Source organism: Myxocyprinus asiaticus, chromosome 37 (genome assembly GCF_019703515.2).
Source record: "Myxocyprinus asiaticus isolate MX2 ecotype Aquarium Trade chromosome 37, UBuf_Myxa_2, whole genome shotgun sequence".
NCBI lineage: Eukaryota > Metazoa > Chordata > Actinopteri > Cypriniformes > Catostomidae > Myxocyprinus > Myxocyprinus asiaticus.
Window position 1 is genome coordinate 38,064,580 of NC_059380.1, and position 16,969 is coordinate 38,081,548.

General features: G+C 37.3%; 1 protein-coding gene across 1 annotated transcript; it reads right to left on the reverse strand.

Moving 5' to 3' along the window:
* Positions 1-2,829: 2,829 nt before the first annotated feature.
* Positions 2,830-16,543, reverse strand: LOC127427879 (coiled-coil domain-containing protein 63-like). Its single transcript, XM_051675768.1, has 15 exons — positions 16,494-16,543; positions 14,454-14,565; positions 14,250-14,349; positions 13,959-14,148; positions 13,753-13,878; positions 11,672-11,785; positions 11,517-11,584; positions 10,085-10,272; positions 8,152-8,280; positions 7,637-7,719; positions 6,684-6,852; positions 6,378-6,538; positions 3,408-3,511; positions 3,111-3,194; positions 2,830-3,010 (listed from the first exon to the last, which is right to left on the reverse strand). The coding sequence occupies exons 2-15, from the start codon at positions 14,518-14,520 to the stop codon at positions 2,962-2,964; spliced, it is 1,632 nt and encodes a 543-aa protein (XP_051531728.1). The 5' UTR covers positions 14,521-14,565; positions 16,494-16,543; the 3' UTR covers positions 2,830-2,961.
* Between the last annotated feature and the right edge of the window lie 426 nt (positions 16,544-16,969).

The window sequence follows — 16,969 nt, forward strand, 5'->3', positions numbered from 1 at the left end:
GCAAAGTGCCCAGTTGGTGTTAAAGCACACTCAACTTGAGGCATGGCCTCTACATGGGCATGGACAAACTGTGTGTCCTAACAAGACATATGCTTTGCAGCAGGCTGGTCTTCTCCAAATACATTCGCAAGGTTTTACAAACTAGACGTAACATCTCTCTCTTCACAAATCCTCTCTGTCTAGAGTGCTTGCTATTTCATTGGCCAAACATATACTTATGCCCCCCTTTTTAAGTACGGGCTCCCCGTTATTTTACACAACCGCCTGCGTTCAGACTGTTGTAATTTCACAAGCACTTTCATTATAAATAAAACTTCCTTCCTGACTGGGTTTGTGAAGGAGTTAATTCATACAATATGACTATATTTCATATATCCATACTAAGTGCTCCCCTCCTGGCTCACCATGAGGGTTATTCACTTGCGGCATACTCATGTCGGTCGCTGTCCTGCAGGACTGCGGAGTCATGTTCTTTCGAGTATTATGCTTCAGTATCCCTCTTGGGAGGGTTATGTCATGTAGTGCGGAGTGATGGGACTCTGTTTCCCATATGCGTCAGCATGACACAATGTCGAGTGAACTGAATAGTAAGGGAACCCTGAGATGAAGGGAACGAGACATTGTGTTAACTGGCTGCACTACAGACTCAAGAGTTTTTTTTTTTTAGGTATGTGCGATGCGCTCTGTCCCTCAGTCAGAAAATTCGGAGGAATGGTGTTTCTGTACCTGCTTATATACCGGACAGCTTCGTGGGGCTTAAACATCATAGCCAATCTTAGAATTGCCATTATTGTAGAAGGGTTTCAACTAGGTCGTCGGAAAAGGAATTTCCCATATGTGTCAGTATGACACAATGTCTCGTTCTAACATACGTAACCAAGATGTTTTCCTGGGAGTCTTACTGGGGAAATGAATGTGGGTGGGATTTCCACCGGAAGCCGTTCTATAGCATTCCCTAGCTCTGGCTGCAGTCATTTTAGACCCCGTTTACAACTGGTAATAAGACGCGTTTTGGTTGATCCGATCGCAAATGGTCAGCGCTTATAGTTGTAAACGGGGTGCAAAATATTTTGTGATTGGATTACAAAAACCACATTGCATTTGAGTTTTAAAACGCCGTCCTGATGCATCCCGGACGGCAGCAAAGCACCACCTCTCACCTGTCAATCACCCGCCGAACAAAAGTTTAAACTTACATGCAGATTTAAAAGGAAATAACCGTCTGATCGGAAAACTTGAAAAAGCGATTACATACCCATGTATGAGAACTTCACGACTCTTCCTCAGTGTGTCTGTCTAATTTCAACATGCAGGGTGACAAGATGACAAGCACACACATCTGAAACTGACTAACACAGGTACTCCACTAAAACAACGGATAATTTTGTTCGAGATATTTAGCGTGCTTAGACTGCATCTGGGAGAAACAGCGCGCCAGTTTTGTTCACTCTTTCTTTGTCTTTATGACTTATTTGCAGTTTATTATAGTTTGTTGCTTGTCGCCAAACCATACGTTTGACTTGTTCTTCCGCACTGGACATCTGTTTTCTATATTGCGGTCACTCATACCCCCGCCTCTATGTCCACAATGCCTGATAATGACAAGAACGACATTGCAACTATCATGCCAGACAACAGAGATGCAGGCGTGAGAGCATACGTTCCATGACATGGCTCAGTAAAGGGGAATCATAAATTAGTGATTTATGTTTTTCTTACAAATATGTCATTGGAGCGTCCACCAGTTTCGAGCCATGTTACAGTATGGCAAACATGCAAAAGATAATATTTTTATCTGTAAAATGTGTGCATGTGTACACCGATCAGCCACAACATTAAAACCACCTGCCTAATACAAAACAGCATTCTGATATGATATTGTTCTCACCACAATTGTACAGAGCGGTTATCTGAGATACCGTAGACTTTGTCGGTTCAAATTAGCAGTAAAATCTGACAACAACGCTATCACAATGTGCTTCTTCAGCTCAGTATACGCATTCTTGAGTTGACTGACAGGCGATGTCTGTATCTAAAAGGTGATTGGCTCTTTTAACTGTAAGGTGACTTAATTTTCTACATCTGTTGGCTGTTCCTATTTCTCTCATTAATTTTAATAAAAGTGCTCCATCTTTGACTAAATAGTCTCTGATGGCACTAAGTGAATTTGCTTCATAAAATGACATTTTAATTCAAATTTGTTTCCTTAATATTTTATATGTAGTACTGTTTTATTGTTTTAAGAAAGCAATAAGGCACTGAAGGGTGAGCGATATTGTAAATATAGCCACTCTGCTGAGCGTGGTGCCAAACAATGCCCTTTACAATGCCATATTCTCAATATAGCCCAGCTTTGAGTGCCTTATTGCTGAAGTAATAGATGTTTTTGGTCAAAATACAGCAGATACACAGTCCCCAAAATAGATGTGCTAAAATGATCCAATGTCTGGACAATACACACAATTCCTGGAAACTGTATGGTTTTGCCAAAATTTTTAATCGCAGACTGCCTGACTGGTGAAACCCCAACCCTCGAGTTACTGGTTAACCCTAACCTAACCCTAACCTAATCTAACCATAACCCTAACCTAACCCTAACAACTGAAGTACTGGGCAAAAATGATTGCATTAATACATTAAGACATATTCTGAACTGATGCAGTCGCTAAAGTGGATACATGCTGCCCCCTTCTGTTTGTTGTGGTTATAACATCAGCATTCAATTAATGTTAGGGCTTTCAGAACTAGAACTGATGAAAGATCAAGTCAGAGAATCTACATAGGCAAAGAATAAATCAAGTTGTTTGCATTGAGTGGAGAATAATTTTATTCTGTTGATCATATTGCACTTATATCATATCATATACCGCTATTTAAAAAATGTATTAGAAGGGAAGAGCATATCTTAAGTATCCAGTGAACGTTGCCCGCTACTGGACATGGTGCTGCTTTTTAGGGTTTTCACATCTCTGCCCCCTCCTGTAAGCAGAGACCCATCTTTACCCAAGACCTGCGACAGATCAACAAAAACAACTTTTAACTGTAGTAAAACCATATTTAAATTGGTCAATTACAATGAAAAGAGCTAAAGTGTGTTCCTTATGCCTCGCCTAATCTGCAGACGGAGTACTGTTTCGCTCAAAGGGTGATCTTCCTCATCTGTGATTGGAGAGTCCTCAGCTTCATCATTGTCCCTTATTGCCAAACAGACACGAGAACATTTAATCTTAGTTTTGCTGGGATGTGATGTTAACTTAAGGGTATTAACTATTTGATATATCCCTCCCCACTTGCCTGTTTAAATAGGAAATGCATTGACACGGGAAAGAAAATTATTACTGCTGTCTATGAGACGCTAGAACAGATAATTTCTGTGATTTTCGTTCATTTGGATTGGCTGTTCTTACCTGGCAACAGGAGGCTGAATGATAACTATCTTTCTCTGGTCCTCTGGGGTCTGACCCAGCAGGTACTGAGCCATTACTTTCGGGTCATAACTCTTCTCCTGGTCCTGTCAACATGTGAGAGTTACACGTTAGCCTAATCTGCAGTGTTTGGTTGACATACGTTAATCCTCAACAAACCAAGTCCAGGTCAAAAGGGCAAACTTATTTATAGCCCAGGGGTCATACAGAGCCACCTTTTAACAGGAAGAAAGGTGTAGAATTAGTTTTGTCTTTCCTAATCAATATAATAGCAACAATTTATACTAGGAATACAAAATAAGAAAAAGAACAGAGATGCAATTCGTTTCAGAGTCCAGAACTCATTCTAAAATTCACGAAAAGCCTCATATCCATAAAATGGATTGTTCCATAAAATTCTGTAAAATAGCAGATTTGTTTTTTTTTTAACCTATATAATAGCTGATATACACCTATGACCACACATAAATTGATTTCATTTTACACCCTAATAAAAAAAAAAAAAAACTACATATTTTTTCAAGGGCGTAGATTTGGCTTGAATATTGGCGGGGTTGCAGCGTGAAGCATCTACATGTTTCCATTGATCATGGTATGAATATTGGGGGGGTTGTACTTGCTTGTTTTGATTATTGGGGGGTTACCTCCCCCCTGGAAACTACACCCCTGTATATATTTATTTTAAAATTACGTTTTTTGGGATTGGGAAAGGACCTCACAAGTTGGGATTCGAAGTCAGGTCACCTGCAATTCATCAGCACCACATGAGTGCAGCCCGCTAGGCTACGGCTCTGACTAAACTTAAGTTGAGGTAAGTAACTGAATACATGTAACGGGATTACGTATATAAATACAAAATATAAGTAACTGTATTCCACTACAGTTACAATTTAAATCATTGGTAATTGGAATACAGTTACATTCAAAAAGTATTTTGATTACTGAAGAGATTACTTTGCATTTTATTGTCATTTGTTTCATTTAATATTTAGTCCTTTCAGATGGAAAACATTTATACATATAAATGATGTGATCCAAAATGCATTTGAACAGCGGTGAAACACTTTCTTATGATGTGTTACATTCATACGAGCAGACAGAGAAGTAAGTTTGAAGTAAGTTTGGAGCAGAAAAAATAGAAATAAACCTTATGTAAATTGTCAGCTTTACGCTAAGCTAAAATGCTATTTCTAGCCATTTTACATGCACGTTACCAGGCACGATCATATTTTTTTATCAAGAAAATTCACATTGGATCATAATTTCTTTTTTCTAGTAAGACCTTTGATATTAGGGCAAAAATCATATTCTTGATAATAATTTTATTATTGTTTTCCTGTAAAAATATCTAAAAATCCTTAAAACAAGATCAGTTTGATTTATCTTGTTTTAGAAGCAACACTGCATAAGATATTTAGGTTTTTCAGAGAATGTATTTTTAACATGTGTATTTTGTCTTGCTGTACTGGCAGAATTTTTATAGTCAAAACAAGTGAAAAAATCTACCAGTGCTGAAGAAGTAATCCAAAGTATTTAGAATATGTTGCTGACCTTTAGTAATCTAACGGAATATGTTACAAATTACATTTTACAGCATGTATTCTGTAATCTGTAGTGGAATACATTTCAAAAGTAACACTCCCAACCCTGAATATAACAAACAGTTATGCAAATGGATGATATTGCTTTGCAAAATAAACTGTTTAATGTGATTATAATTATAAAGGAATGTTCAGGGTTTGAAACTAGTTATGCTTGATCGACAGCATTTGTGGCATAATATTGATTACCACAGGAAAGTATTTTGACTCGTCCCAAATTTATTTATAAAAAATAAATAAAAACAAATGTAAACATCACGGTAACAATTAGACACTTTTAAGGGAAGTGAATGGGGCCAGTCAATAAACTCTCAAATACAAATTGTTTCAAAAGTATAGCCACAAGACATAAACATTATATGTGTTAACATGATTTTAGTGTGATAAAACCAGAGATTTACCAGCGTTACGTCATTTACCAGATAACAGGATTTACCTGAGTTATGTCATCATGTCAGCGAAGTTGTAATATTGGATATAACTTTACACAGATAAGATAAGCAATTTTATCACACTAAAATCCTGTTAACATGTATAATGTTTATATCTTGTGGCTTTACTTTTGAAACGGTGTTTATCTTAACGTTTGTGGATGTGGACTGGCCCCATTCACTTCCACCGCAAGTGACTTACTTCTATAACCGCAATTGCTGCTGCTTTTTTTTTATTTATGTTTTTACAGTAAATAAACGAGGAACAAGTCAAAAATGCTGTAACTTAAGCTTAACTTTTTTTTAAACACAGAACATTAATAAAATATGATTATTTCTAGAACATTGGTGCCTTTAATCATACTGATACTGCTGCTTAATAAAAACAATAAGCCACTTGAAGCTGTTGCTGCAGTGATTTTACTATGTTTAAGAGGTTTTTAGGCACTCTGCTTTGTGTTTTGTCTAGCAACACCTTTTAAACACCTTTTAACCAATGTAAAACCACTGCAATGCATGGCCTTTTGAGGCATGTTGCTTTAATCAAAGGAACAGTTCACTTATCAAATGCCTTCAGAAGACTTGGAATATGATGCATTAGCAACTTGGACTACATTTATGATACTTTTGGGTCCTTTTTTAAGCTTTAAAGTGAGGCACTATCAACTGCCATTGTATTGAAAAGACGAACTTGAATATGAATTAAAATGATCCTTTTGTGTTCCGTATAAGCAAGATAGTCACACGGGTTTGGAACAGCATGAGGGTGAGTAGACTATGACAGAATTTTCATTTTTGAGTGAACTATACCTTGTATTAACACTCGTACTGTTTTTATATATTTACGAACCCTGGTTTATGAAAAATAATCTTGATAAATGATGCGAAGATGTGCTGAAGCTGATGGGTCTTTTCTCTACCTTGGAGTTAATGAAAGCGTGAATAGTGAGCAGTTCACTGGTTCTCTGTTCTGCCAGGCTTAGATATGTCATGATGTTACTGTCTCTTATCCCAGATGGAGAGCCCGGATCTTCCACCAGCGCTTGGTCACTATCAAGCTTATCAAACAAACTGTCCACACCTTGAATCACACCAGAACATTTAATTGCAAATATGGTGTACTATTGAATGGTTTACTTCATGCATGTTATCATCTTCTATGGCTAATATGTTAATGTTTGGTCTAGGGCTTAAGTTGATGCATGTTATGTTGATTTGACTAGTACCTGTTTTGATCTGGTCAAGGATCTTGCTGATATCATCAGCCTGGGCTTTATACTGTTGAGCCTGTTTTTCACATTCTTTCTGTAGATCCTTCACCCGTTTCAAATCCTCCTGATATTTCTGTTCCTGTTGGAGGCCTTCTGAATGAAACTGGTTCATCTCCTCTCCAATCTAGAACAGCATCACCCATAGACCAAAAAAATAAAAACAATAATAATACAAAAATCACAATGACACCAAAGTTGTCTTCAAGACAGCAGTGAGATTAAATGGAGAATGGGTGGAGATTTAATTAAGTTACATTCAGATTTTTCACATTAGGATGTTTCTTCAACTTCGGGCAATTTCATGTCCCAGGTTTTTTTCATGTCATATTTTTATTAAAACTAGCATATTTAACGTTTTCCCTTTTGTTATATGAAGGCCACATTAAAACGACTTCAAAATGTTTTACCAGGCCTTCCTCATTTCTTTTAGGTACTTTTCAAATGCCTCTTTTTTTTGTATAGATTTGACTGTTTTAGCCTTGTCCCAGACCCAGACTTTCATCATTAAACTATGAAAATCCATTATTAAATACAAATTATTACATGTTTAAAACTATGATAATCTAAACAAAGAGTGAAAAAAAAAAAAAAAAAACATTTAAATATGTATTGTGTGAAAATGATTTCTACATATTTTTCAAAAATTACGACTGGAAATGTGCTGGAAATTACACTGCGGCGGGAATATCCATAACTTTCAGAAAAAAGTGACAAAAATAACATAAATCTACCGTAAATCTACTTTATATGTAGACAAATAAAAAAAAAAGTCAAAGTAAAACTTTTTTTAACAAGTTGCCTGAAGTTAAAAAAACAAAAAAAAAAACACACCTATAAATGAAATTCGCATCTTGGATGAAAACCCAGTTAGTGAGTGTTTTGAGACTTTCTTTGATTCATACACTCACCTGTTGGATTTCTTCTCTCAGTTTAACAGTCTCTGCATTCTGCTCATTGACATAGTTGAAGAGAGCAAAATTTCTGTCCTCAACTAGACAAAAATCAAAACATAATCAGACATATCATAACATTTCATATCTGATCTAAACTTTATCCGCCAGTCACAAAAACTGGGCTACTAGTACTAATCATAATCCAGAAATATAAATAATTCTAGAAATGACTGACAAAATGAACTAGTGACACCAAGAAATGACGCATTATACTGGTGATTCACACATTGACCAACCAATGAAAGTATATCTACCATATTATTTATGAGCAGAAAACTGAGATATAAAAGAATGGCATGACACCACTAGTGCTTTAATCAGCCAAAGTAAAAAAAAAAAAAAAACAATTAAATAAATTATATAAAATGATCTCGCTTTCCCAAACTAAACATACATGTTTTAATGAAATTCCAAAGAAAAGCTTATCCCAATCTCTGCATAAATCATACAAAATTATAGAGAGAGCTCACCCCGAATGAATTTTGTCACCAACATCTCTAAATCATCTTCTCTAGTCACTCTCTGGATCTGCTGGAACACCTCCTCCAGAGTGTCCATTGCCTCCACACCAGAATCTGCCTTCCTTTGCTCCTTCATCTCTGTCATCATCATCACCATAAAAACATTATATTAACATTTCAGACATAAAATCAGTTGGATTTATTTTCAATCAATAGAGTGCAACAGTCTGGTTCTGGAGGTAAAAATCCCATTCATTTTCTCCATAGGTGAATTGATTTTTAACAATAACTGATAAACCTTTAAAACAGACCTACCGTGAGCTCAGAGGTTGTTAATTGATGGCATATGCTTCTGTTAAAACCTTCATTCTGTTTTATTTCAACTTGAATAAAAAATAAAAAAATAAAAAAAAGTGTTTAATAGCAAAATCATGGTGAAGAACTACACTACCCATGATGCTGATGAGAAAAGATCCACCAATCAGAGAATCCCAGCAAACAAAGTGTGGCAAAAGGGGGCCTGGGTAGCTCAATGGTAAAATACACTGGCTACTAACCCTGGAGTCACAAGTTCGGATCCAGGGCATGCTGAGTGACTCCAGCCAGGTCTCCTAAGCAACCAAATTGGCCCAGTTGCTAGGGAGGGTAGAGTCACATGGGTGACATCCTCGTGGTCGCTATAATGTGGTTCGTTCTCGGTGGGGCACGTGGTGAGTTGAGCGTGGTTGCCGTGGTGGATGGCATGAAGCCTCCGCACGCGCTATGTCTCCATGGCAATACCCTCAACAAGCCACATGATAAGATGCATGGGTTGGCAGTCTCAGACACGGACACAACTGGGATTTGTCCTCCGCCACCTGGACTGAGGCAAATCACTATGTGACCACAAGGACTTAAAAGCACATTGGGAATTGGACATTCCAAATTGGGAGAAAAAGAAAAATAAAAAAAAATAAAAATTGCAGCAAAAGAGCTATGCAGCGACCGCCCACTCCCATGACACACTGTGAATAACACAACCAAGTTGGTCTCCATACACTCTCAAACTACTTTTTAAAAAAAAAAAAACTATTTTGCAAATTAAATCAAAATATATTGTTTCTACACTTATAATCAACTTTAAATCAATAGCTTTATATATCGTTTTTAATACGATTATGTCATTCGCAATGCTTCATGGGATTGTAGTTCATTAAAGACTTTAAGTATACAGTACCTTTTTCATTTTGTCACATCAATTTTCAAATATATTTTTTTGCATCAAAACAATGTTTGTAATGTTGTGATTCACCTCAGAGCTGGTTGGTTTGCTTCATGGCTTAGAACTCTTTTGTGAAGAATTTTATGAAATTCATATGGAAGAAATGAACAGGAAAAATACTTCCAGAACCAAGATGGCTGAAAAAGTGGGCGGGCACTGTTGCACTCTATTAATCAACTGTGATGTATTTTTATTTTTAGAACAAATGGCTTGAGAACCAATCTTACAGTTAACATGAAATACCATTAAAACCCCATTTTACTTGTTTAGTGTGATTGCAATGATACTTACAAGCTATTCAACAGAAAAAATGTAGAAGGGACTCTACGTATATTGAGAATTGATTGGATTGTGAAATGTGGGTGTTACAGAATTGAGACAAGCGATTGGACAGGAGGGGATTGCTGACTTCAGCAATTTTGGAGGAGGAGCAAGTTATACAATTTTGATAAAAGATTACAGACAAACTTTTTTATTTTATTTGGAATAACGTGCGCAGACGAAAACTGTGAAATAATAAAGTAAACAGGGACAATTTTGATTTCATGTTGACTTAAGGTTGACAAGTCATTTCAACTAACTGCACAACAGCAACTCTTAAAACAACTCCCGGATATAATTCTTGGCTGACATTATTCCTTTGTTTCTCTTTCTCTCTCCCTTCTTCTGGCTCATTCTCACCATGTCTGTGGCTTATTTCCTGTCCATCTTCCAGGACACTTCTCTCATTACTCTTGGTGGTCATGAACTTTTTGAGTTTACTTTCATGGGCGATAACTCTCTCCAGCTCCTTCATTTCAGCTGTGTACTGTGCAAGATCCTTCACTGCCTTCTCTTTCATCATGCTCATTTTAGTCTGAGCCTCCAATCTAGAACACACTCACACAAACACACACACCATAGAATTAGAACTGTCTTCAAAGTAAAAATTATGACTGCAACCAGTCCAAAAAAATACAGAGCAATTTGTACTCTGTAAAACAATGAAATTCTCAGTTACAAACAATATGAAATGAAAATTGACTAAATTTAGTTTCATTATAAATGTCTTAGATCTTTTTGTGCAACTGAATGTGATTCATCACTGGAGGCTTTATTTTCGTTACCGTGCTAGGCACAGCGCAATGCGCAATGACTGTGTGCTACATCTTATCCAATTTTTGTGAAAGTTCTAATTCTAAGCGCAATTTTTGCGCCAGCACAAAGCACAAGTGGGCGTGGGTGGGAGTGCTTGCACTATCTGTGGGTGTATGCGTGCAAACTGTGGGTGTATTGTATGTTAATGAAGTGGCGCAAAGCGCAAGACGATGCACTTTTAAGGAGAAATTTTTCAAGAATTTCAGTTTTTAATATCAGCTGTCTCTGGATAATTACACCACTTAGAAATTCCTGACATGTTTTCAAGTTACTGTATTTTTTAATAAATTGAGCGTCACTTCATTGACCCATATACACTTTCTCTTATACACACATTATTCTTTTAATTTATTTATTTATTTATTTATTTTTATCCCCTTTTCTCCCAATTTGGAATGCCCAGTTCCCACTACTTAGTAGGTCCTTGTGGTGGCACGGTTACTCACCTCTATCTGGGTGGCGGAGGACAAATCTCAGTTGCCTCTGCTTCTGAGACAGTCAGTCCGCGCATCTCATCACGTGGCTCGTTGTGCATGACACTGCGGAGACTCACAGCATGTGGAGGCTCATGCTACTCTCTGCAATCCATGCACAACTTACCACGTGCCCCACTGAGAGCGAGAACCACTAATCGCGACAGCGAGGAGGTTACCCCATGTGACTCTACCCTCCAACCGGGCCAATTTGGTTGCTAAGGAGACCTGACTGGAGTCACTCAGCATGCCCTGGATTCAAACTCGCGACTCCAGGGGTGGTAGTCAGCGTCAATACTCGCTGAGATACCCCGACCTCCTATACACACATTATTCTTGATGCAAAACAAAAAAGATAAATGTTATTTGTCAACTAACCAAATTCTATTTAACTAGGGAATATGCCACATTAATGAGGTTAAATGTGTTGCATGAATCTCGTTTCATGTTGTATTAAATGCATGATTTATTCATTATATTAGTAAAGCAAGTATATCTCTCACCTTGCATCATAAGCTGAGGTTGACATGTTAATAACCTCACCAATATCCCTGCGGATATCCTGCAACACCTGAAAGAAACATAACAGCACCTGTGTTAACGTGTTCAGCCAGTTTCCTTCAAATGCTTGCTATATCAAACCCCAGATCTGCCCGACCTTCTCCAGTTTGCAACGCAGCTGCTGGAATTGGATGCGCTCCATGCAAAGTGTCTCAATCTCTTCTCTAAGCTGGCTGTTCTTTGTCAGCTGTTTGTTAAAACAAACAAGAGCCTGCGGGACAAAGAGGGAAAGAATTAAGAGTGAAATTACCTGATGAACTGAGATTATGATAGTCTTGTGGCATTATGCATTATATTTGGTGTTGGTTGCTAAATCACTGCAATGTAAAGCCAAACCTTTTAAATTAATACTACACCAAAAATGTAAATTCTGTCATAGTTTACTCACCCTCCAAACACGTATGATAAAAACATAGCTATAAACAACAACATGATCACACAGGAAGTTGGCATGTTGTTTCCGAGAGTTCCAGTACCCCTCGGATTGGCCAAGTTAAAAAACGGCATCTCCTATGAGACATTTTTGCACTGGCTCTGGTTTGTTTATCCTACCATGGTGTGACAAGAAGTGCCTTGTGTCATCAATGTGGGAGACCTGGGTTCAAATCCCATGTTGAAACCAAGCAGTACTCACATTTGCATAATCAGTGACGAGTGCGATTCAGAGGTTGCATTTTCCCTCTAACATTACATTTTTACTCCACTAATTGTTAGGTTTAGATTTAAGATTTGGATTGGGGGGTACAGTTTATAAATGATGCATTCCTATAGTCTGTACAGCCGAAAACAACTCGTTTCAAAACTGGCTTTTGACGCTCCTCCCTGGACATTTCACCTGGAAAATAGAGCACACACAAGCCAATAAACCCAACAACACTTACCGCTTTGGCCACTGGGGGCAGTGTTTCGCATTTCGGTAACCACAAACCCATTTAAGCTAAAGAAAAGTCAACCTTCTGATTCCGATTTCATTTTGAGATCAGTCTGAAAACAACGCAAGTTATCACGTGAACCTGTATGCAACTGTGAACGAGCTTCTCTCATAGTGCTCATGAATATGCAACAGATGTCAAGAGTTTCATTGAAAATTGGCTTCACCTAAATCAAATCGTATGCCTTCAGAAGACTTGGAATATGATGCGCAAGTCACATGCACTACTTTTAAGATACTTTTGGGTCCTTTTTAAGCTCAAGAGTGAGTCACTATTCACTACCATTGTATTGAAAAGACAGACCGAGAAATACATTTGTGGTAGACCGATATATCGGTTTTACAGATTAATCGGTGCTGATAGTTGCTTTTTGGAACTATCGTTATCGGCAAAAATCTGTGCCGATAGTTCTTTTTAGCATTTCTTCATTTCAAAATAAGAGTCCCCGTTGTATGTCGTACTTGTTTATATTTAAAAGTCCCTCATTATGCACCAAATCTTTTTTTTTTTTTTGTGTGGATTTTTCCTCTTTTTCACACAATTTGGAATGCCCAATTCCCAATGCACTTTCAAGTCCTTGTGGTCGCGTAGTGATTCGCCTCAATCTGGGTGGCGGAGGACGAATCTCAGCTGCCTCCGTGTCTGAGACCGCCAGCATCTTATCACGTGGCTGGTTGAGCACGTTGCCACGACTAGCGAAATAGCGAACTCCAGGGGTGGTAGACAGCATCTTTTACCACTGAGCTACCCAGGCCCCCAAACCTTTTTTTGTTTTTGTGGTCATTTTTGTGATTTTGATTGAACAATAAACTGCATCTGAGATTTTATAATTGAGAACTCTTTGTCTGTGCCCGTCATAGTAAGGAAATAATTTTTTTTTTTTTTTTTTTTACATTCTAAAAATCTATTTTAAAAACTATCACCCGATTAATCGGTTATCGGTCTTTCCCACCACCTTAGTTATCCTATCGGCAAAATCCACTATCGGTCGACCTCTAAAATACATTTAAACATTTATTTTTGTGTTCCGCAGAAGAAAGTCATATAAGTTTGGAACGACATGAGGGTGTGTAAATTAGAAAAAAAAAAAAATTATATTTAGTGAACTGTCCCTTTAATGTTGCTCTAATTCCAAGATTTTCTTGTGAAATTTTATTTTACAAATGTACAAATATTTATCACAACCCACATTTAAGGACAGCTAACACCTAAAAATGCATGCATCAATTTTTGTTTTGTCATTTACCCGGTCCAGTTTGTTTTCCAGTGTGCTTGTGACTTTCTGAGTGTGACGGGTCTGAGACATATGGCTGTGAGAAACTGTGATCTCTCCTCTCCTAAGCTCCGCCAACTTTTTCTCCACACTCAGGATCTGAAGACACAATGCACACATGCAGTCCCTTTAAGATGGAGTCAATGAATATGATTTGTGAGTTAGAGGATAATACGCACCACCTGTTCCAGCTCTGCCTGGGTCTGTCTCTTTCTCTCCAGTTGCTTGTCTAGATCATCTCGCTGGTTCAGGAGCAATCGCAGACTCTGGGCATCCTGACTGTCGCTCTGTTTGCATGCTTGGCACTCCACCACACGCAGAGATCTCAACAACTCCTCCTGCTCCTCACGCAGCTTAGAAATCTCCTGCCTGCAGGTATGTACACATATAAGAGAAAACAAACTAAGACAGACAGATAGATAGAGTGCCTACGGGTGTGTCTAGTTTTAGGCATTCGTTTCGGAACTGACCGCTGTTTGCGGATAATTTCTTGTGACTGAATGCTGTAGGCCTGCCGATCTCCTTCTGTGATACGAAACTGTCGCTGCAGCTTTCCGATCTCTGTCTCAGCTGAAGTACACAAACACAGACCAGACAGATATTGCTGGCAACATAAGAACATATATCTGTTCAGTAAGAGTTCCTTTATTAATTAGTCTGTATCATATGCATACCAATTCCATCAAAGTCCATGTCAATGCTGTCAGAGAGGATGCTGACTGCTGATCTTCTTCGAGTCATAATGATGATGATGATAAAGACTACAGTTACTGAACACTAGGGAAACTGCAAATACAGATGAAAACATTGAGGCCTTATACAGTATAAGAGATAATTATCAGCAACTGATAAAACATTTTCTTTTGCATTTGATATTTTACTTTGTATAATGGCAGTCATTTTTGTCATATTTTAGAGCATCCTAAGATGCAAACAGTGAACTTTGAAGGCATTTCCCCCCCCCCAGTAACCTATTAGTTAAGGGTGGTATAGGCTACTGTAGCTTGTATCCTTTGGCCTACACTCCAAAAATAATTTTAAGATTTATATGTCAGTTTCATAAAATGTTATATTTATCTTTAAGTAAATAAAATAGCCTTAATATTTTAAGTTTTATATATATGTTATGAAATTCTAATGCATAAATCTTACAAAAATAGCCTACATTTATTTTTGAGTGTATATGTAAATAACAGCCCAAGTTGTAATATAAATTAATATATCCTTAATACATTACCTGTAATTTTAATCCTAATTTTACATATTTTAGTTGTATCAGGGAATGTATATTAATTGTAAGGTTAATTGATTTTATAAAATCATTTGATCTGCCTCGGTAATGACTGCAACAGGTGTCCTGAGTCTAGAAGGTAACCCTCCGGCAGCCAAAGTCTCACGAGAGTCTCATTCGCTGTTACTAAGGTTAGGGTTAGATTTAGGGGTAGGATTATGGTAAAGACCCGGGAATACTTAGTTTTTGTGTGTTCCGGATCGGATTAAACCTTGTTGACCATGTTGCCTTTCAAAGCATACTCAGTACACAAGCTTACACTCAAGTATACGCAAGTGAATACGAACGCGTTCAATGCTTGCGCACTATGACTGCTTTTCAATACTTTTTTATTACAGTCAACGGCAGGTGCAAGCGCCGACGAAGTGCACAGACGAGGATTGTAGGCCAAAGTATACTTCGTTTGTCCACAGTACCCAGTGAAGCAAATTTTGTAATTAGCATAACCTGCACGGAAAATATCACTAAGGAGTTGTAGTGGGCATGCGTCAAATGCGTTTTTTTCACTCGCTGTCAGAAAAGTATACTTTGAAAGGCAACGTGGTCAAAAACAAAGTATACCCGGGCCTTAGCGAGAAAATTGGAGCTGCACACGGACAGTCTGCACAGACTGTGCTGATGATGAAATTTGCATCACGCATACTGTGCGTGTAAATATGAGCAATGCAGACAACCTAAGTATACTTTAGCCTTTGGGTTTAGGGGTAGGGGTAGATGTAGGGTTTCTGTTAGACTCCAAATAAACACAATAATCACTGTGTGAACGTTGCATGCAACTCTCGCGAGACTTTCGGCAACTGAAGGGTTACATTTTCAACACCAATGAAGGGGTCCTCAAGTAGACATGCGCACTTCTGTTGTAACGATTCATTCGTCAAGAAGTCGCGTGAAATCAACATAACTGCACAAATGTATTGGCCTTCTGTTGTGAGTGACTAATATTATTTGATTTCTGTTTAAACTGTTGTGTTGACTAAGAAATAAGTACTATTATCACCATGTTTTTGGGACATGAACCATTTAATTCTTTAGTGTGTCTTTCTTACCATGTAAATACCACAGTAGGCCTATATGAATATTATTCAGTACCGTGATATACCTTTATCAGACAGCATTATACCACCACAGTTTTTATTTTTATTTTTTATTATTATAATATATTAAAACTGCGTTGTTTTTTTTTTGTTTTTTTGTTGTTGTTGTTTTTTAATTTGTTATTTATTTATTTATTTTTTTTATTTTTATAAATAATCATCATGGACAGTCCAGAGAACACTTATCAAGCCTTAGCTTTAAAAGGTGCAAATTAGTTTCTACTTACATAAAGTTTTGTTTTATTAGTTTAATTCGTTTTAATTAAATCTCCGCCTCTCATGACAGTGAAATATGGTCAGGTAAATAATAACCATAAACATTATATTACCTTAAACACCTCTCATCACTTTTCTGATGGCTGTTTTATTTCCTCCCCCGCTTTCTTTTGGACACAGTTGTTAGCAACAGTCTCTAAGGAAATCAAGTACTCGCAGCGGAATATAGGTGACGTAGGGGATCTATAGGGGGCGCTATAACTCACATATAAAAGACCAGTGAAGGGAAGAGTTTGACTTTGAAGCTTTATTATGGGTTTTGATTAAAATTAAACAATTTCAGCTATTACAAGTCAAAGTATTAGGCTAGTAGTCATACAAGAACGTACGCATGTTCTGAAGTAAATGACAGTGTTATTTGTAATTCATTGTAATAATTTTTTTTTAATATTTTCTCATTTATTTAATTAAACATTAGCACTCTGAGTTACAATCTTGTATGAGACATCCTCTATACATTTATTATTGTTACTATTAATAATAAATAAGTGATAATGTACAGTCAGCCAGTCATTATTCCACTTAATGC

Excerpts from the sequence above, each read along its gene's own strand:
- LOC127427879 (XM_051675768.1), bottom strand. The coding sequence starts at position 14,520 with ATGACTCGAAGAAGATCAGCAGTCAGCATCCTCTCTGACAGCATTGAC. Across the intron at positions 10,273-11,516 it reads ACCTCAGCTTATGATGCAAG|ATTGGAGGCTCAGACTAAAA; the intron begins GTGAGAGATATA and ends AGTGTGTTCTAG. Across the intron at positions 3,195-3,407 it reads ATTCAGCCTCCTGTTGCCAG|GGACAATGATGAAGCTGAGG; the intron begins GTAAGAACAGCC and ends TTTGGCAATAAG.